At 34.6% G+C, this 22958-nt stretch overlaps 1 protein-coding gene across 3 annotated transcripts in view; it reads left to right on the top strand.

The window, feature by feature from the left end:
- Lnpk (zinc-ribbon metal-binding protein lunapark) overlaps nt 1-22958 on the top strand; it is a 139241-nt gene that overhangs the window by 44447 nt on the left and 71836 nt on the right. Inside the window, exon 1 of one of the 3 annotated variants that reach the window (XM_081743329.1) lies at nt 17534-17666. The exons of the other annotated variants lie outside the window; for them this stretch is intronic. Coding sequence (XP_081599455.1) covers nt 17640-17666 — 27 coding nt within the window. The 5' untranslated portion in view covers nt 17534-17639. Of the gene's footprint in view, nt 1-17533; nt 17667-22958 lie in introns of those variants that run through there. 3 annotated transcript variants of the gene reach the window in all.

The following is a 22958-nucleotide window of genomic DNA, read 5'->3' as shown; positions in this document are numbered from 1 at the left end:
ATTTTAAACATCGTAGCATCTAGTTTGTGCATATGTTCGCAAGATGAACACATTAACTCACACTTATGTAAACGATTCAAACCTTTAAATCCCTTTAAACAATGCAAACAGTACTTTTTTTTCTTAGAAATGACGTTATTGTACGAATAGGACGGAAATGCCCAATAGTTCCTCTTTGATCGTAATAAATATAGATGGGTTTTGCATCTTGTAACTCTGGTCTTTGTACTTGTGTTTCCGGATAACGTACTCTAAATTCACGTTTGTTTTCGGGTACTTTTTCATAAATAATAATTTGATACTTTGGAGTTAAATGTTTCTGAAACAATTCTACGTCATTAAAATCGCAACCATCTTTAACGCTGACACCTGCCTCAGTACAAAGCTTAATAGCTCTACCTTTTAATGTATCTCGAGTTGGATCTGTTAAATGACTCAAATTTTGATGTGTTTCGGTATGCTTTGCTATACCCCAAGCAATACTTTTAGGTAAACAAAGTTTATCATTATCGGTTCCCGGGAGCTCAACCAAATGTTGTACTAAAAATTCATTTAAAGGTAAATATTTGTTTAGTGTGGAATTATTATCTCCTGTTCTTCCAGCACCAAACATCGAATTTACTATATGAAATCGAAAGAGGACATGATTACCTAAAAGGAAGTCTTCATTACTATTTAACACTCTAGTAATAGAAGCTAATACGGACTTAGCAGAAATGTCTTTGCGGCGTCTCCATGGAACATACACTGCTTTCTTATCCTTACTATTGGAGGAATCAATGTACATTCCAACAAAATCATTAGGTCTCGCATTGTTTAGTACATTATCCAATGCGAAGTTCATTAGGTTTTCAATATAGGCCGCAGGATTTCTAATTTCTTCATTTCCCATTGGCCTTACCGCAATTTCATGTCCCACCAAGTTAAACTTAGTGAAACTTTTTCTGCTTTCATGTACTACTTCGAAATTACCTTCCCCTGTATTTTGAACATCTGTATGTCCGCTACGTTCACTTGGAGGAACGTAACCGGAAGTACTAGGCTGTGGAGAGCCCATTCCGTAACCACGAGTATCCCGTGAACATTGTACACTTGATACCTGTACTTCATTATTTACAACATCCACAGGATTTTGTCCGTTTTCACATAACTCGTTTAATAAAGCCTCCACATAATCAGATGTTCCAAACTCATCGGAATTTACTAAAACTGCGGAATTTTCAATTGTTTGTGTACCATCTGCTGCTTCATTTTGTATTTGTTCATTAATAATTTCATCAATTAAATTAAAATCTTCTTCTTGAAGTATGTTTTCCAAGGGTTGACTTTCTTGGTGGACCGAGGTTACGGAATTTTCAACAGATGGTGACACATTATTATGAACCAAAATAAAACGCGATCCATAATTACAAAATTCGGCTACCTCTGCTGCATTCATCCTATCACCTTGTGCGCAATTAAAATAATTAAAATGAATGAATTTATCATACGCCCACTGGTACATGATTTGCTCACGGAAAAATCCGTGTGTGAACAAGTCAACAATGTCAGCACTAGACATTGCATATTGCAATATAAGTGCTTGATTATCATAATAAAAATTAAAAAGAGCTGATAGCAAGGTATCATACCTTTCACTGCCACGAAATCCTTGGCGTTGTTTATCCATAATTTTCCACCAGGTCTCCAACACGCGTTCCTTTGTATTCAGGCCTTCTATGACACCAGCCAGGTAAATTTCATCAATTTCGTTAAACTCGTTTACGTATGATGCACCGAGAAATTCCATCTGTAAAATATAACAACAAAAATTAGTATACATTAAAATAAATACAACAATATATAAAAATATAGTGTTATTCAGTTAACAATATTATTTAGTTTTCTTCTAAGAAGCTCTACTTATTTTTTCTGTTAATAGAAAACTCATAGAGTGTGATCATCATTAAAATTATGAAAGAACTTCATTGTTAAAATGGAGTGTAATCATCATTAAAATTCTAGAAAAACTTCGTTGTTAAAATACAGTGTGAACATTTTAAAATTATGCAAGAACTTTGTTCATAAAATAAAGTGTGAATCTATTAAGAAACATGTTTTGCACAATGGTAAAACAAATTTCGTATGTTTTAAATAAAATATTATTGTAAATATTTAACAGTACAATTTTTAAAAATAATACTTTATATACAAATATTTAATCAAAGTATAAAAACATAATCATTCAAATATGTATAGTATGTAAATATACTTACGATGATCTATGTAAATCTGCTATGTATTCTAAACTTGATAAAAATCAGGATTTCTTCCTTCCTTTCTTCTTTTGTTTTTTCTTCTTTTGTTGATTTGAATTTCAACAACTGCAACAATACAGTTAATATTAATACTCTTCTCTAAATATAATATTTTAATATTTCTTTTATTATATGTTTCTATGAATTTATTCACTAAGTAAATATTGTGTTGAAGGTACGGTTACCAGCATACATATGATAATATTTCCTTAGCAACGGGGTATATATACACATTGCCTAACAAAAAAAAACAATAAAAAACCAGTTTAAACCAGTTTAAACACCTGCAGCAATGTAGACAAAAGAAATTTCTAGCACTACTAACAAAGGAATTTTTTAAACCCAGTAACATAAGGTACAAATTACATCATATTGTGTAATATTGTTACTGTTACTAATTTAAAATATGTTAAAGCACCTGTGTACGAGATTACAAAACCAAATGCTTTTGGGTACGAGATTACAAAACGTAATGCGTTTGGGTACGAGACTACAAAAAACGAAATGCGTTTGGGTACGAGACTACAAACTGTGTTGTAACCTATACAAATAGTAGTGTTATACTTCATGTTAATATTATAATTATTATTTTGGACGGTAATTAAATTATATTTCATGCAAAGTATACGTATACAAAACGTGTACGGTAAATCATAATACATTTTTATGTTTATGTTCGATTAAGTTTGTTAATGTTTGTGTAATCATGTACACAAATTGTAAATAAACTCTTAGGATTATGTTCGGCAATGTTCGGGAAACTTCGGTTAAGTTCGGAACCATTTGTGTAATACATTAACCAATATGTACAAAATTGTGAATAAACTCTTAGGTTTATGTTCGGCAATGTTCGGAAAACTTCGGTTAAGTTCGTGTTAACTTGTTTAAATTTTTAATTATTAGTGTTTTAAAGTTATTACATATCATTAAAATTCATCCGCCATATTTGTTTGTTAAAAGAGCGTCACCTGTACCATAACATTCACATTAGTGTGTATAAGACTGTGCGTGTGTGTACATGTGCCATAGCAAGTTACCGAGTGTTGTTTGTTTTTATAACCGGCAATACCTCGCGCAGTTTCCGGGCGGCAATATTTTACGCGTCCCGCGTCGCGAAAACTTTTTTCCGGGCGCAAATACCGCGCGGCGCGTACCGGTTGCGGTAAAAAACGCGCGGCGCGTACCGGTCGCGGTAAAAAACGCGCAAAAATGGTATTTATTTTAGTAATATCATTCATTTTACCTATTCATATAAAAATATATCCTTTAGTAAACATATTTCCAAAGTTTCAAAAAAATCGACGCCATATTGTTTATGCAAATTCATTAAATTTTTATTTTAAAGTTACAATGTTCTAATCTGTATAGTAATGTTCCTTAGGTCCTAACGATTAAGAAAATACCTTTCTTTTGTTTCTACGACCAATAGTATGGCCAAAAAAGCAAAAAAATAAAAAAGTGTACTTTTGAAACACCCTGTATAAAATCGAAAAAATAAAAATTGTTCAAATGTATCATGTAGGATGTCTTTCTATATAGATTTTGACCTGATAAATCGATTTCCGTTGTCCATTTTCACCTACGATGATTCGTTTACGATTTATGACCATTTAAAATTATTTTAAAGTTACATTGTTCTAATCTGTATGGTAGTGTTCCTTAGGTCCTAACGATTAAGAAAATACTTTTCTTTTCTTTCTACCAATAGTTTGCCCAAAAAAGCGAAAAAATAAAAAACTGTATTTTTGGAACACCCTGTATAAAATCGAAAAAAATAAAAATTGTTCAAATTTATCATGTAGGATGTCTTTCTATATAGATTTTGACCTGATAAATCGATTTCCGTTGTCCATTTTCACCTACGATGATTCGTTTACGATTTATGACCATTTAAAAATTATTTTAAAGTTACATTGTTCTAATCTGTATAGTAGTGTTCCTTAGGTCCAAACGATTAAGAAAATACTTTTCTTTACTTTCTACGACCAATAGGTTGCCCAAAAAAGCAAAAAAAAATAAAAAACTGTACTTTTGGAACACCCTGTATAAAATCAAAAAAATAAAAATTGTTCAAATTTATCATGTAGGGTGTCTTTCTATATAGATTTTGACCTGACAAATCGATTTCTGTAATCCATTTTCACCTACGATGATTCGTTTACGATTTATGACCATTTAAGGTTATTATACGGAAAAAATCTTAGTCTTTATGCATCAACGCCACCTATATAGCAACACCTATTAGTACCATACATGCTTTTGTGCAGTTAACATCAAATCGTATTGGTCTCGTCTTATTTCTACAACCGGCATTCCCTCATACGCTTACCGACAAATCATTTTGTCGTTTCCCGTCTTTTTTTTTCCCGCCGTATATTAGTGCTTCGTATGTGCTTCAATCATCAAACAAAACAATTTATCCTAGGTAAGTATCAACATTTTAACATTTCTATACTTTACATGTGGTTTCCCATTCAGTATAATGTAGCTCTATTGTTTCAAATGACACACATATTTTTAAAGAAAAAAAATAGTCACTTATAATCTTAATAAACAGCGCGCATACGACACTGATATCAACAAATAAATTATTCGATCTCGTTCATTTGGTATTCCTTTTCTCATGGCTTACGATAACTTTTGCAGTTTCTGTGTTCAAAAAACAAGATTTCACCGTTCCTTTTAAAGACCGTAAATTCCATTGCATTCAACTAGGAATAAAAAAAGGCCCTGAAGCAGCATTCAGGTTAACCTCACCCCTCTCACGCACACCAATACAGGTATACGTCCTTGCACACATTCTTTTTCTCTCTCTGTCCTTCTCCCTCTCTTGCTGTTTGCGTCAAAGTACAAGCAAAAAATCCTCCCGCCCCCCTCTCTTCTCCTCTCACGCACCAACGCATTTATGTGTGTTTTCCGTATTCTCTTTCGCACTCTTTCCTTCCTCCCTCCCGCAACACCTACCACTCCGGTCCCCACCCTGCACTCAGCGTTTATGCATGCTTCCAGCATTTTCTCCCTCTCTCGCTTTGTTATATGTTCCCGTTTATACTTCTATTGGTTGGTAGGTAGATAACCTGTCCGTTCACTATGGTATTCTTCTCGTTTAAAATATCCACAAAATACACAGCATTTCTGGTTTCCGTATTTCAATCTTCACAAATAAGTCTCATAACAACGGTTCTATCTGACATTTATCCAATAAATAAAAGCAAACACAAGTCATTTTAATTCATGTAAATACATTTAAAATCCAAGTTCAATATTTTTTATCATATTTATTTATATAAATGGTTATTTTAACTTACATTTTTCCTTCACGTAATTCCAAAATTATTCTCCAAACAACACAGTCACAGAAAAATACAGAAGCCAAGTTTTCACAACGCTAAAAACACACTATATAATTTGATCTCATTTCAAACTTCCTTATATATATACTGGTTAACCTGGGTGTTTTGAGCGTTCACACACACCCTTCCGTTTTTTCACAAAAACAAGTACAATAGCTATTCTTTAAAGTTAACAAGAATCTTTTCCAGAAAAATGGCTTTTTCTTTCTTTCTTTTTCTCATTCTATCAGGGCATGCTAAATGGAACATTTTTCTGTCTAACAAGTCAGAAAAATCTTTTTTTTTCTAAAAAGAGTTACGTTCAACTCAAAATTACAGGGGGTCTCAACCGTCAACAATAAATGTCACATACGTTTTCTCAAATAACTTTCTACATCCTAACAACTTAAAAGATCTTTTTTTTAACTAATTCAATTCTTTCTTTTCTAAAAAGAGTTAGACATACAGGTGAGTCGCAAATAACATGACGTTTTCTTATCCACACAAAAATTCACTGTAGGTGTCAAGGTCCTTAACTAATGCCCTAACAACACAGTTCCCATGCAACCTTGTCTGCTCCCTCAATATAGAACAATGTAATACATCTCACAAAGTGACACGTAACTATCTCTTTCTTACATTCTCTGTTCTCAAAATAATGGGTGGTTTCTCTCCGTAGGGTGCAAGTTACAGCCTCAATTAAACAAAATCTTCCCACCTGCAAAAACCTGGACCACCCAAAATTACAGTACACCTGTGTCTATGTTCCTTTCGTTACTCTTCACCCTTCAAAGGGTTTTTTCTCCCTCCCAACCTTGATCTTACACAGTCAATGTCTTTTACTCAAAAAAAATGACATTAGAGTTCGCCTCCTCCATCACCCTGGAACACACACATACAAACAGGTGTCTATCTTTCTTTCTTTAGTAGGCATGAAAGGGCTCTCTCCCTCCCAACATTGATCTTAAACAGTCAATGTCTTTTAACAATTGTTCTTTATCCAGAGTTTCCCATGTTTCTAAGAGTCATTTCACATGTTTTTTCTCACGTCCTGCTGTTACACTATTTTCTGGCTTCCAACAGTTAAACTTTCTCCGACATCCATATGTCACATTAAATTGACAATATATTCTTTCTTTTAATGACACAAGGTTCAAATTACGAGACACTTCCAAGAAGCTTCTCAATTTCAAATTGCATCCTTTTCTTTCATGTTTCTCATGTTTCTAAAAGCTATTTCAGATCTCTCTCTCTCTCTCTCTCTCTCTCTCTCGCCTCCCACGGTTACACTATTCTCACACATCCATATGTTACATTAAATTGACAGTTTTCTTCTTTCTCTAATTCACACAAGGTTCAAATTACGAGACACTTCCATAAGAAGCTTGTCAATTTCAAATTGTATCCTTTTCTTTCATGTTTCCTATATTTCTAAATTATTTAACATGTCTTTCTGACTTCCAACAGTTAAAGTATTGTCCAACATCCATATGTTACATTAAATTGACACTTTCTTACTTCCTTAATTGACAAAATGATGAAATTACGAGACAGCTCCATAAGAGCTTCACTCACGTTTACAAAGGCTGATTGTCGGCAATCCATTGTTCTAATACCACCCCTACTTTTGGATAGATTCAGGACCTACAACTACTTTCCTTCCTTCCATATCCTGTATTCGATTCACTTTGGGTTCTCTTCCTGCACAATACCTCACAAGTTAGCAAAGTCTTCCTGACGGAGAATATATTTTAAACACTTAGTGTGCACGACCTATGACCACCCGCTCTATATTTTAGCAGTGACACCTTAGCTTATTCCCTAAATCTTGGACCGTCCCTAAATTACTTAGGACCGCCCCCCTTTAAATTTTGGAAATTTCCAAATTTAAAAATTTGGTATGGCAATATAAGACTGGGATATGTACCTCTGTAAGTTTGGGTGGTCCATCTCGTTCCTTTTAATGGCTAAAAAATTGACAAAATGTATACATTTCGGAAGTTTTTATATAATCTTTCCACTTTGATGAGGTCTTGTGATATTTGTGATCAATGTGTACATGCGCCGATTCCTTTTACAAGGCATGAATACACTGGCACACCCCATAAATTTTGACAAAGGTATCTAGGACTACGAATCCTTATATTTTGGAAATTTCCGAAGCTAAAAATTTGATATGGTAGTATTGAACCCGGTGTATGTTCGTAGCCTCTGTAAGTTGGGCTGGTTCATCCCGTTCCCTTTCATGAATAAAAAATTGACAAAAATATAAATTTCAAAGGTCTTTAAAGTAATTTATCCTCTTTGATGAGATCTTAACCTTTTATGGCTATATGGATGTGTACATATATAAATTCCCTTTTATAAAGCATGGGCACATTAGACATCACTTCTTAAAATTGGGGGGTACATTGACCCACTCTTTTAATTTATAAATTGTCAAAAAACACGAATTGGTAAATATTTTCTATGAACCTAATATATACCACTATTAATATAGATGGTTCATCTCGTTCCGTTTCATGTGTAAAAAATTGCCATAACTTAGTACAATGTGTTTACCACAAGGTAGATTATTGTCGTAATTTATTCCCTTTAACGAGGGCTTTACCTTATATGATTGTATGGATATGTACAGGGTCCATTTTCTTTTATACGGCATGGGAATGTTGGTGCACCAATTAAAATTTGGGAGAGGTACATTAGCTCATCCCTTTATCAATGGTCAAAAAACAAGAATTGGTAATGCATCGTTACATTTATGCTCACTCTTGAAAATTTTGACGGGTACCTAGGCCTTAAATTTTTGGCAAAAGTAAAAAACAAGAATTGATAAAGTTTCTCTATGACTATAATAAATACCATTATAAATTTGGATATCTGATCTCGTTCCCTTCCATGGGTATAAAATTGTCAAATATTAGTATTGTCACATGTTTCCCACTAGGTCAGTTATTCGTCTAATTTATCTCCTATGACGACACTTTATTACATTATATGATTATATTAATAGGCACAGAGTTCATTTTTTATCATACATTGGTACATTGGTACATACATTGGTACATTCTTAAATTTTGAGAGGGGTACATTACCTCTCCCTTCAATTTACATTTTCTAATTTTCATCTCTTTATACTCCATCCTTAAAGTCCAAACGGTGTAGGCTGTCATGACGTCACAGTGAAATACATACCGCTATATCTCAAAACCTATTTGCAATGTTAACGTCGGATTTTCAAAAATTAACTAACTGCACTTCATCTTTCAAATGTAGTAAGAAACTATAAGAATGTTATTTTTATAATAATAATTGTAGTTTTTCCCACCCAATAGTACGTCAGAACCCCTATCGTGACACCCCATTTTTCATGTTTCTTCTGAATGTATACAATGAGTTCAAATAGTAATTTCTTCAACTTTCATCTCTTTATAACCAATAATCAAGAACTCAAATCCTACAAAACTCTTTCCTAAACGACATACTAATTTTAGCTATTATCACTACTTACCCACACTGTAAATTTGTGTAAGATAGGCGTAAGAAATGCGTATGGGCTATTAGAATAAACGTTTCGAAAGATCTTGATTTCTATCTTTTAAACAATTGTCAACTTCCACTATTTTCCTTGTGCCAATATATTTTGCACGTTTTATTTTATAACAGTGATAAATTTATCTAACATGTATGTGAGAAATGAATACCGGTACTATTTACAGGTAAAAATCTTCGGTGAAGGTTTACACTAATGAGCGAATTCAAAGAATGTTTTGTGTACAAGTATCCAGAAAAAAAATTATTGATGAGTTCAATCACTGTCATTTCAAGGAAGAAACGGAAATTAAATTTTTGAGTTTTACGTCCTACGGTTATGCCGGTTAGGCTAAAGGAGACGGTGATGATGAGAGATGAATGAAATGGTGGAATGAAGAAAGTGGGAGGAAACGGGAGAACCCCGAGAAAACCCACGCACACTGTGTTTGTCCACCACAAAGTTCACTTGGTGGAAGCAGTATTTGAACCCGAGACCCCTAGCACCAGAGGTGAACGCTCTACCACTGAGCCACCGCTTCTCCCATCACTTCACGGAAGAAAATTACCCCATACCATATTCCCTAACAGCACAATTACATAGCAGGCATATGCCTATCATGTTCCCTCAGGTACATGGGACTGTGCCCAGTACGTGTCTTATATACTTCTAAGAAAGAAATCACACGGATTGCAAGTGATAGTCACAGTCTATGTCTGCCCCTAGGCATATGCCTGACGTGTACCTGGGGAACGCCTAGTATGTTCTTGGTATGTTTCGCATACCGTAAGCGTCAATGAATCACAAAATTACTCGCCCAAAATATGTTAAATCGTCTATATGCATAATGTGTTTTCATTAAGGTGAATCTAAACAACACTTTAAACAAGTAAAAAAATGTAGGGCTACTCTAGTGTGTTGTTTAATATAAATTTAATAATGATATTTGAGTATAATTAAAAACTTTAAAATTTATTTTTTAAAAAAGAAAGGCAATAGCAACAATCTTTAAAAAGCAAGGTATTTCATCAGTCGTACAAATCATTGTAAACAACTTCTGGTGAAAGGGAAAGTGTCTTGCCACAATCATATAAAAGGACTCACTTTCAACAACAAGTTATGATTTAATGATTCGAGTTGATTGGACTACCAAACCTTGAATAGTCTCTTCAAGATTTTACAAGAATGGCAGCATATTCTCCTGGTCGGTAAGTTGTCCTTTCTTTACTTACTGCTTATTGTTACGATGACATTGGCTAAGCCAGATGTTGAAAAAGTTTTCTAACGACAGGCTTCACTAATCATTAATACTACTAAGCATTGAAACTTATCATGTATACAATTATCATGTTAACTTAATACATTTGTTTTAAAATCGTAAATCTCATTTGGCTCCCATTTATCATTTTGTTTGTTTAAAAATATCTGCTTAACCTAATGGCACTTACATAACTAACAAAATTAAGTATTCTCCATAAACGTGCCTGTAATTAGAAAAGATGCAGAATGTGACATTGTTAATTTTTGTCAAATAAATCTGTTGACAGATCTTCATTACTTTCATTTGCATAAATCATATATTTTTTTAATAGACGAAACACTAGGGTGGGCGCGAACCACCAGCCTTTGGATTACTAGCCGCGTGCTCTTCCGACTTTGCCACAGAGACGATGAAGAAAACGTTGCTTGTAGAGGAATAAATTGTTGAGGTCTCTTGCATTCGGCTAATCAGAGTGCTCCTTTAATCGCATATATTCGACTACAACAATTTGGGATCTCATAAATTTGTAATTTTATAACAAATTGACGAGTGTGTATTTCATTTTCTTCCATATTCACTTTCAAATGATCGGCAACAGTTGCCATCTAATAAAGTTGATGCGTTTATTGCTTCTAGTACACAATCGCTTAGAAAAAGAAGCAACAAATGCATCAAATGTGGGAGATAAATTTAAAACACCTAAATGGTGAATACCTAGCATATCTTGTGCTGTTAGGGTGTCTGAAACAATATGTACCTAAAGGACGTACCTAGAACATGACAGATATATGTCACAAGTAACGACATAAAAACAAATGACTGTTATAGTGCGAAACTGAGTCAAGTATATAAATGCTATATCTGCAAATATCAATTAGGTGTAACAAGTACCTTAAACTGTAGGTAGCTGAAGTACATACTTAGCATATGAATATCATATGTGCCAAGTGTCGGGTACCTAAAAACTAGCTGGGACACCTAAATGGCACATGCTTAGCACATCTTGTGCTGTTAGGGTTCCAGTTTATATTTACCACAAAATATTCTGTTTCACTAATTACTTTTTCAACTTTCTAAATCTAAGATACATTTCATTTAAAAATAAAAACACTAATATACATATTACTTAACAACAAAAAATAGACATTGGTCCTACGGTGAACATTAATTGGTAAAATTTAAGGAAGCTAGCAACCATTAATTAGGTAAAGTGAGGGAATTGTACGCACCTATGCAATTTCTATTATAATTGGAAAAGTATTGCTTGAGAAAGCAAAATTTAGCTTCTCCATCCTTTCTTTTTTTGACTCAAACGATTAGAATTGAAAGAAAACAAAGTGAACGTGACTAATGCAACATCCAATGCAAATTATGGGGTAATGATACACAAGTGTAGGACAATGGTGTACAATAATAAATAGTTCACTAATTAAAATGTATATGTAGTTACATACTAGATATAAAAACATATACATGGTATGTGTTAAAAGTTTCAAAATGTACAATTGAAAGAAAATGAATAGGGGAAGACTAACGTTGTACAAACACACGAAACGTGAAGTGAAGCTACGTGGCACGAAAGGAAATAGCGCGTTCTGTGTATTCGTCCTTCTAGTTTTCTCGCAATTCATGACACGTTCTGTGTGTTTGTATTCTTCGTACTCTTAGTTACTCGCATTATCGTTTACAATAATCATACAAGTAATTTTGGCTGTATCTACATCAGTACACTTTGCACGGTCCCACTCACTGCACAAAACACATCGATACTACAGTTCGTTGTCTTTTCCAAAGTCACCACAAATTCTGCAACGTTCATTAGTGTCTTCCACAATCAAAGCACTATTCAGTTGTAAATCTACGTAACCCCATTTGGCATCATCAAAAACATTTTCTTCATCTTCAATGTCTGACTCAGACGACTCTGGAAGTTGACTTTTTCATATCAGCTTTTTCTTGACACTTTTCTTTCCATATGGATGTCCATGGTGTTTCACTACTTTATTCCATATATACTTACTTCTTGTTTCTTCTTTTGGGCCTCTGTTACCTTGCGTTTAATGGGTATTTTTGTCAAAATTTCTGAATGTCTTGGTCGCCGAGAATTTTTCACAGATTGGGCATCCTTTTCCCTTGACATAATCCCACAGCGGCAAAGGCAAAGAAAGAACTACTTCCAGCAGCAGATGTTGAAAGAACAGAAACATCAGAATTTGTACAATTTTGTTCTTCAGAATTTGGAGGGGGTATCTCTCCAACTGATCTGCACTATTTAGAATACCACACGATTTGTTCGAACCACAACCTGCCGATCTTGAATGTACAAGATCATCAGGAATTGGATTGATGTTTTCTTCTACTAAATCTTTGTCTGCACATTTGGAATGGAAAGTGATTTGTTGGAAACTTTAGGGAAGCCAAAATTTTCAGCGATAATTTGCGTGATGTCCTGAACTGGAGGAAAATCATGATCTCGGAAGTTGTGTAGGTTGAAGGGAAATATCCCCGTACAACGGAAATCTGAAACAGCTTTCTCCATTATGGCAAATTTCATGAAAGCTTAATTTAGGAGTTCAGCCAAATCATATTCTGTCACCCTCTCATGACCAGTTGTAGTTTAATGAGGATCTTATTCCTTATACAATGCATTTTTCACTGAACTGGAAAAATTTACATCGAGCGGCTCTAACCTGTGCTATGTGTGAGGTAGCAGAGATATACGGTATATCGGTGTGGTTATTCCTACAGAATCCATAATTCTCAATTGAAGTATGGCTGCCAAAGTTATTTAAAATAAGCAGTACTGGGTCGCTTGCTATGAGTTTTGCATTTGTTTGAAAATGAACTAGCCACTCAGTGAACACTCATAAGAACACTCAATAGAACCATTTCTTTGCAATTGAGGTGTTGTATGTTTCAACGGATAAATCAGCATTGGAGGAATATAAGATCCAGCTGCAGTGATAGCGAAAACACCATTTATTTTACGCTGAAGTAGCAGCACCAATCATCTTCAGACCTCTCGCAGCTTAAATCTTCGGACACTTTGGGATGACGGTGATGGCAGTCTCATCCATGTTGTAGATTTACCTTGGCTCAAATTTAAAGTCATCCATAACTTCCTGAAGGTTTGAAAAAAATAGTCCAGTATCTTTTTCACCTTCGTTGAATGTAGTAATTTTATTTAAATTTATTCCTTCAGGTTGTCGTAGAGTTACATCGCGATTTCGTTTTAAAAATCCATACAAGCAGTCTTTACCTGCCACAGCCTTTTCCCTATTGAAAGAATGTGGAATTTCATTATCTTCTACATATTTTAATGCTACATCGCAATTCTTTTGAATTTAACCCGTAGAATAATTTTGCCAGCGTTAAAATATAGTCCTTCAATTCTGATTTCACTTAAGCAGAAAACGTTGATTTTCTTCCAAGCTGTGTTGGAGCAGGCATAACGCGATTTTCTACAAGCTGTTTTCGTAAAGTAGACTCAGGTATGTTGAAGCTTCTGCCAGCTTCCCTTATTTTTCTTTCATCATCCAGCGTGTCTTTCAAACTCTCCTAATAGTAGGATTTCTTTTCAGTTTATCTATTGTAATTTCTAGACGTCTGCGAACAAAATTGAAATCTTGGTATTAATACATTTCACCTTTAACGTCATTTAGGGAAATTGTGCACACTCAATTATATATGCAGAGAAATTGTGCGCACCTTTTCTCAGAAACGCACCACTGCCCCAAACCAACATTACAAAACAAAACTTGCTTACTAGAAAAATGTTAAAAAGTAAACCTCATAAGAAATAGACATGTGTATAGACAAGGTCATGCATTATCGAAACAAGCTTTGTTCAAAACAGTAGAGTGAAAATTTAAGATACACCTGCTTTTTTCTCAACAGCGAAATAACAACAAAGGGCAGAAAAACAAACATAATCACGAAATTGGACATGCCAGTTATATATATATATATATATATATATATATATATATATATATATATATATATATATATACACCAGTATACTAAACATACATACTATTATTACATATGGATTCTTATAGATTCACTAATTTACTTACTATACATTCAATTTTACGCATACGAATTATTTTGTACATATTCCTCAACCGAGTAAAAGCATTGTTTTATCAAGTACCTTTTAAGTTTGGATCTAAAGCTATGTACAGAGACCTGATTTTCTATACATGATGGAAATAGATTATATAATAGAGTACCTTTGTGCGTAATTGATTTATTTTATTTATTTGTTCTATGTGCAAGCAAGTGAATGTCATCTTTACTTCTTGTGTTGTACCTGTGAATGTCTTCGTTAACAATAAATTCACTACTATGTTTTTTCAAATACATTAATATTTCGAACAAATACTTTGAGGGAATTCATTATTTCAAGTTCCTTAAAAATATTTCTTCAAGAAGAGTTCCATTCTACTCCTACAAGTACTCTTACCACTTTTTTCTGTAGCCTAAAGATAACAATACTTTTAGGTGCATTTTCCAAGAACATCAAGCCATATTTTATTGTAGAATGAAAATTTTATTAATATATACACTTAGCTGTTTTTACATTAATCTTATCTCTTACACATCTAATTGCATAACATAGTTTGCTTAACGTATTCTTACATGTTCTGTTGTTGTTCCCAGTTGAAATTATTAGATATTTTAAGAAAGGTAGCAGTTTCTACATATTTAACTGTCTTATTATTTATTCTTATTATTGGATTGGCTTGATTACTTTTACCATTGTGAAAATTTAAGGCACATGTTTTATTTGCGTTAATAATTAGGTCATTTTTAGCCAACCAACTTGAAAGTTGGTCCATTGCCGTTTGGCAGTTTGAAGCTAATTCGCTTTCATCTTTCCCACTAACTATTACATTTGTATCATCCGCATATAAAGTCAGACTTGAACTATTAATACTTTCAGAAAGATCATTTATATAAAGAAGGAAGAGAAGTGGTCCTAGAATTGATCTCTGTGGTACTCCACGATTAATAATTTCTTCACTTGATACACATTTTTGAATTTTAGTAACTATTCCTGTGATTTCAGTTACTTGCTTTCGATCTTTATGGTATAACTCAAACCATTTATTTGCTAAGCGTCTAATGCCATAGCAACTAAGTTTTTCTAGCAATATATTATGATTTACTAAATCGAAGGCTTTTGTTAGATCTAAAAATATTCCTATAGATAATTCTTTCTCATCCAACAACGTTCTGCAGGTTTCTAGAAATGAAAAATTGCTGTCTCTGTGGATTTACCTGTAAGAAACCATGTTGTGTGTTAGATAGAATATTTATTAACGAAATCCATTACCCGATTGAACATCATTTCTTCCAGAATTTTACCTATAATGTGTATCAATGATATCGGTCTATAGTTTTTTATTTCATTGAGTTTACCTTTTTTGTGTAATGGTTTAACTTTAGCAACTTTTAGTTTATTGGAAAAGGTTCCTCTGGGGATTGAAATATTTGAGATATAACATAATGGTTTAACTAAATATTTGTAACAACTTTTTATCTAATTGTTAGAGATTTCATCCGTCCCAGCCGAATTCGAATTTTCCATTTGTTTTATTATGATTATTATTTCACTGTTATTGGTTTCAACATCCACTCGTCTCACAAAATACAGTAAACTGGTGTGAAATGCCCAATGAGGAAGTAGTTCCAGTGACGACCTCTAGGTGTAGCATCAATTAAATACTCTTTCTCAGGCTCGTAACTTCGGAAGTGTGGTGTACATGATTCCGCAATCCCCCGATTACCCCTCTCCCCCTACTGTTGGATTACATGTGAAACAACTTTCGTTGGAATCAACGGTTTCGTGTATCATAAATTGCTTTTCTCGACGTTGATTTACGCACCAAAAATCAATATTAGACGCTCTATTTTGATTTCTTAAGTACTCTGTCGAGTTAGCTATTATGGGTATACATCCCGTTCTGTTCGATAGTGTTGATAAACCACTCTTGATCGATTTTAGCCACTTTGTTCGATAGTATAATAATGGATTTATAGAATTTAAGTTGTTATTTTTCCATATCAACATTCACACTCAACACACGTGTTTGGGATTCGAGTGAACTTTTATTACAAGAGTCTCCCCAGACTCTTATTCTAATTGAGTAGTAGAAAACTGGAGTGATGTTTGAAGAAAAAGAATTTATCATTAAAGAATAACACCTTTCCAGAGATTCTCTTACTGGACTTTCACTAATTCTCCCAGTAAACTTTGTTGATTTGATGTTAATATTTTAGCTGAAATTGAAGGCAGCGAGAATAAGGCTAGTTTTAGACGGAAGCATTTATCGTAGCATTTCTCGTAGCAAAAATCGTATCATCGATATCCTACCGTGTAAAGTAGCAAATGCTATAGCATTTCCCATGCCATGGCATATCCTATGGCATTTCTTGTCGATAGAACCTGTTCTATTTCGTAGCATTTCCCCCCAGCATTTCTGGTCCGATTGCAGCGCCGTGGTGTGTTAAAAAGAAGCGAAAGATTTTGTGCCAAATATTCATGCTCTTTGTTTTGTGTGGGAAATTGAATTGTAGTAAAGAAAAATGAGTTGGAGTAGGGATGCTCTTTGCCCACATACTTCTTTGCGATTTCCGTTTTTTAATATGACCGGCGAGAACTGTTGTTACAATTACTATAGCTTTAGCTACCTCTCGCTTAATTTGCGCTCTTCTCCAGTGATTTGTTTGCTACGTCACGACAGATGCTTATCAAAATGCTACCGTTTAAAAGCACCATATACTTTTGATGCCATACAATATTATATGAAATTTTGGGCAGCACATCTGCTACAAGAAATGCTACGATAAATGCTTCCGTCTAAAACTAGCCTTAGCGTAAAGTGCTATAGAACAAAGAGAAATTTAATATGGAGTGGTCATTTTGTAACGGTTTTCATGAAAGCAACCCAAACCTCCGTTTTAGATTGTGATAACAGGGATATATGTTATAATTTATTGGCATATTTTGTGTTGTGATCTGGAATTCAAATCTTTTGAAGAGTTTTGCGAAATGACGCCATTGGTAATCTTTGTGAATTTTGATGTTCACTTTGGTTATGAGTTTAGTATGTCCGTGGCAATTGATTCTTTGAAAGAAGAAAAGGAAGTAAGGAGATGAATATTAAGTGGCATGTGGTAGCAGTAAAGTTGTTTTGAAGAGTTGCAAGATGGGGATGATATTAGGGAGGTTTAGAGTAAGTTTAATTTTGTTTTGTATATATCGTAACTTTGTCCAAATTATAAATATTTGTTAAGCTTTTAGTAAATGATAAAAATGTGAACAAGTCAGAGATCTGAACTGCACAGTGGTTTATTTGTTAACTTTAGTGTACGATATGTTTATGATGCGGTATTCAAACGCTACGATTGTGCTTTCTAATTAGCGCGAAACTCTTCTAAACTGAAACAGTTTTGAGAATAAATTTTGCAACTTTTGTGACGTGATGTTTGTTAATGAAATTGGTTTATTTTTAATATTGACATAGTATATAAATCTAGCATATGTTTTAAACTCATTTTTGATTTTCGTATGCACTTTCTAAATTGATTTGCCACAAAAATAAAATATTTATTTTGGTTCTTATTGAATTCTAAGTTTGCAAAAGCTATTTTGATCCTAAAGATTAAGCACTTAATGTTGTCGGCAACTGGCCTTATGTATATGTAATTTTCAGACCTTATGTGACGAGTGAAATTTGCTAGAATATTATAGCGATTTCATGTTATTTACATAGTGAAAAGGAATAGCAAAGGAAGTTAAGGATAGTATAACTTGCTCAAATAAGCCACTGAAAATATATATACTAGTAAACGTAAACTGCAGTTGTTACCAACAGGCGATGGTTTACAGAGAAAATATATTAACAAGTATGTTTTTTAAAGTAATTGTCCTTGTTAGACCCATGTAGGCCTCAATTTCTGCTGATCATAAACATGGACTCCAGAAGTGTTGGTTCCTACTAAAAACAACAGCAGAAATGCACCTTTGACTATAATGTTTAATGACAGCTTGAAGCTTGAGATCTCCAGTAATTCTATAAGTTTACTTCTTACTATACGCCTCGTTTTGCCTATGGTCCCGGTTTGAAAGCTCTTGTACCCACTGGTTCACTTTTTGTCCTGTTTCCAGTAGTGACAATCTTTTAACCTAGGGACGTAGCCAGGGGGGAAGACAGGTAGAACATGTCCCTCTCACCGAAATTCTTATCAAGAATAGAAGTGGAAAGATGTTGAAGGAGTTAAAAGAGAAACAGAGAAGGAAAGAAAGGAAGGAAACAAAATACAAAATAATTATCTAATCTACCCTCAGGTTTAGTATTATAATACTTGAGTGAAATACTCATAGGCCTAGTTTCCCGCAACTTAGATTAAGCTGTTACTCTGGAGTAAATGGATACATAATCGGGAATAGGACACAGCTGTATTTCTTGGTGCGATATACTCCGAGTCAATCGACTGCTCTAGGAATAACATTACTGCGCCAAATGTGAGCGAATAAATTGAAAATCTGCGAGTAAATTCCTGTAAGGTGGGGAGGTTGAGACAGTTAGTGTTTGCTAATTATTCGAGTGAAGATAAGGGGTATGTTTAGTACAAGGGGTCCAGAAGCACGTAAAAAACACAAAATTTACAGGAGAAATGAGTGATGCAAGTACTTAGACGTAACGTAACTTAACCAAATCTAACCTAACATAACATAAACTAACGTAAGCTAACCTGAACTAACCTAAACTAACGTATTAGTAGAAATAAGCGAAATTCTATCATTTTTTTGGAAAATTATGTGGGACTCCTACACTAATATAACATAAACTAAACTAACTTAACGTAATCTAAACTAGCCTAATCTAACTTAAACTAACCAACCCTACCCTAAACTAACCGAATGTGAACAGAAATTACCAAAATTGTAACATTTTTTAGAGAAAAAAGCTGGACCCCTTCTGCTAAACATAGGCCGAAGATAATGTTTATTGTGGAATTCGCCAACTAATATTAATCAAAGAAAGAGCAAATTTGTTTGAGGATTACGAGGATACTGAATTTGTAATATTTTCAGTTGAAAAAAGATACTCAGTACCTACTCAGCATCATTGAGCATAAATTTTAATTTTCGGCAAGGTTGTAGAACACAGGTCCCCCTTCCCATTGAGCTGTAATAAAGACACAAAACAGTGTGCCTTGTGGGGCTCTAACCCGCCTTCACTCGCTAACGCTCGTTCGGCAATACTATGTGAATTAAATATTAAACTTTAGTACAGAAAGGAACCATCCTAGGTACTAACCTATTTGGTGGACATGTGTTCTAGAACCTTCCGAACCTCTTGCGTGTGATATTTTGGTGTCGTAACAGAAAATCTATAGTTCGAAATTTTGTTATTAGTCCTTTGTATTTAACTTTGAATCGTGGATGTCGAATATGAGTGCGTGGTCTTTAGCTTATATTAGCCACTGGGTTATTCAGTTCCAAATATTAACTGTGGTAATACTTAAGGAGCAGAACTGCCTAGAAAAGTACTTTATATTAAAAATACACTTGTACTCAATTTTCAGAGACTGTTCCAAACGGGGTTGTACGTAATGTTGAATGCTTTTATCGGTAAATACATGTGTCCATATTAGAGTTTTAAACTCTGAGTACAAGGACGATCTCAGTGCAAAATGCTTTGCTAAGTAGTCGTTTTCATTAGGTATTACCAAATCAGATATTTGGAACTAAATAGCACAATAAATAATGAAATCCAAGATCACAAACTTACACTCAGTATTGAAAATTCAAACTTAAATATACGACGAAAAAACATTTTCAGCGGAATTCAGAAGTGGGTCTTCAAGGGACAAGGGGCGCGCCGCCCATCCTGTAGAAATTATGGAAGTGCTTAATACCTGTAATCCAGCCTTCGTTCAAACAATTAACAAATTACTCAGTATCTTAACTTGCTTGCCCGTTTCAACCGAGTCGGTTGGGAGATCATTTTATTCAATGGAAAGAATCAAATCATATCTCGGAAACAGAATGTATGGGGAGCGGCTTACAGGACTTACGCTCTTATCAATCCATTCTCACCTGTCACCTAATGTTAAGAACGTAATTGATGTTATGGACACTAGCGGACAAAGAAAATTGCTTCTGTGAACGGACAGATGAACTCTTTTTATTCTGTTTTGTATTAAGTGTATGCCTATACTTTAAGTTGAGTTGGGTTTAACGTCTCTTTCAGCAGCGAGGCTATATGAGACATGGAGCTATACTTTAATGAGAATCGAGTTTATTATTATTATTATTATTTTCAATAGTTACCATAAAATTGAAATTTAATGAAATTAGGTTTATATGCTTCCTAGTCTCAACGTACATACGAGGGCTGTTTGATAAGTCCGTGCAAAATTCAAAACTACTGCATTTTCAGGGATAACATTATTTTATTTTTCAACGTAGTCTCCTTTGAGGCTGATACACTTCGTCCAACGCTGCTCCAGTTTGTTGATCCCCTCTAAATAATATGATTGGTCCAATTCTGCAAAATAGGCGCTAGTTGCTGCAACCACCTCCTCGTTTGACGAAAATCTGCGTCCCACCAACCATTTCTTCAGATCGGGAAACAAGTAGTAGTCCGAGGGGGTCAAATCTGGCGAATAAGGGGGATGCGGAAGGAGTTGGAATTTTAATTCCATCAATTTTGCGGCTACAATGACAGATGAGTGCACTGGGGAATTGTCGTGATGGAAAAGAACTTTTTTGTGGGCCAATCCTGGACGTTTTTCTTCCATCTCAGTTTTTAAACGGTCCAATAACGATGAATAATATTCACCTGTAATAGTTTTTCCCTTTGCTAAATAGTCGATGAAAATTATGCCTTCAGAATCCCAAAAGACAGTCGCCATCACTTTCCCGGCTGAAGGAACGGTCTTCGCCTTCTTTGGCGCAGATTCCCCGCTGGCAACCCATTGTTTGGACTGTGCCAGTGGTGTATCCACGTTTCGTCCACAGTGACCAAACGACACTTAAAATCCTGTGGATTCCGTTGAAACAGCCGCAAACCGTCCTGGGAACACCTCACACGATTTCGTTTTTGATCCACTGTGAGCATTCGCGGCACCCATCGTGCGGATAGCTTTTTCATGCCCAAGGGTTGATGCAAAATATTATGTACCCTTTCACTAGAGATGCCCACAGTACTAGCAATCTCACGCACCTTCACTCGTCTATCGTCCATGACCATATCATGGATTTTCTCAATGATTTTTGGTGTAGTGATCTCGATAGGGCGTCCAGAACGTTCACCGTCACTTGTGCTCATATGACCACTCCGAAAATTTTGAAACCACTTATACACTGTTCTAATCGAAGGTGCAGATTCACCATAATGTTTATCTAGCTTCTCCTTCGTCTTCTGAGGCGAAATACCTTTCATAAAATAATGTTTGATCACCACACGAAATTCTCTTTCATCCATGTTTGTGAAACTCACTCGACTTACCCAATTTAACCGCACGCCAAACACAGAGCACTAAACAGATCTGGCTGCCACTTGGTGTATGTTCTTCCAAGAGATGTTACTGACAATCACCTCGGTACGCACCAGTGTTGCCCTCTCTCGGACTTTGCACGGACTTATCAAACCGCCCTCGTACTTACAAAGTAAGTTCCTGAAGCAGAAACCTCGAAGGATTTTCATGTCCTTTTTCCTTCCCGAAATGAAATTCTGGCTACGTGCCTGTTTTAGCTCCTTTTTTGTGCTTCATTGCAGGATTCTAACTATTATTTGGGTATTACAGCTACATATGTAATATTTAATTGAATCAGTGAGTAGAAAAAGGAGAATATTCCCCAACACGTCACTTTTGAAAAATGAAAAGTAAAACTGCTTACCAGAAATACCATTGCTTATATAAAAATATCTGAAAGGGAGATCTGTAGCGTATGTTAAGACCTTTCATTTCTCAATATGCCAAAAACGTAATGGGATTGGATATTTAGTAATGGAGAAATTGTTATCATGGAATTTAATCCTTTATTTTTGGAATGTTCTTCTTTTTCTACTCACCGATTCAATTTATTTGTAAAATAGTACACTATGCCACAATATAAACGTCATACAACCTTTGGCAAACAACCGTTATTAGTTTCCTACCCATCATTAAAATACACCCAAAATGATTGAAATAAAATGAAATAAATAACTGTTATATTGTAATGCAATTTATAGAAGACGTCGTAGAGCGCCAGCACGTCTTTCATTATTGATGTTTTATTAAACCTGTTGCTTTCCTTACGGTAGAGATGACAGTGATGTTACAAGCAATAACAGTAGCAGGTTCCACCCCATATTACAAGTTTGAACATGTGCATATACAAAACAATTTTCCAGGATGATCTACGCAAAAATTATTCAATTTCAACATATTATAATTTATAGTTACTTCACTGCACACCAATTATCCCCGACGTAACTTGGGGTTAAAATCTCCCCAGAAGGAAAGTG

The sequence above is a fragment of the Thermobia domestica genome, chromosome 16, assembly GCF_964235325.1.
Source record: "Thermobia domestica chromosome 16, izTheDome1.hap1.1, whole genome shotgun sequence".
Taxonomy (NCBI): domain Eukaryota; kingdom Metazoa; phylum Arthropoda; class Insecta; order Zygentoma; family Lepismatidae; genus Thermobia; species Thermobia domestica.
Note: the sequence above shows the minus strand (reverse complement) of the source record. Positions and strands in the feature narration are given on the sequence as shown.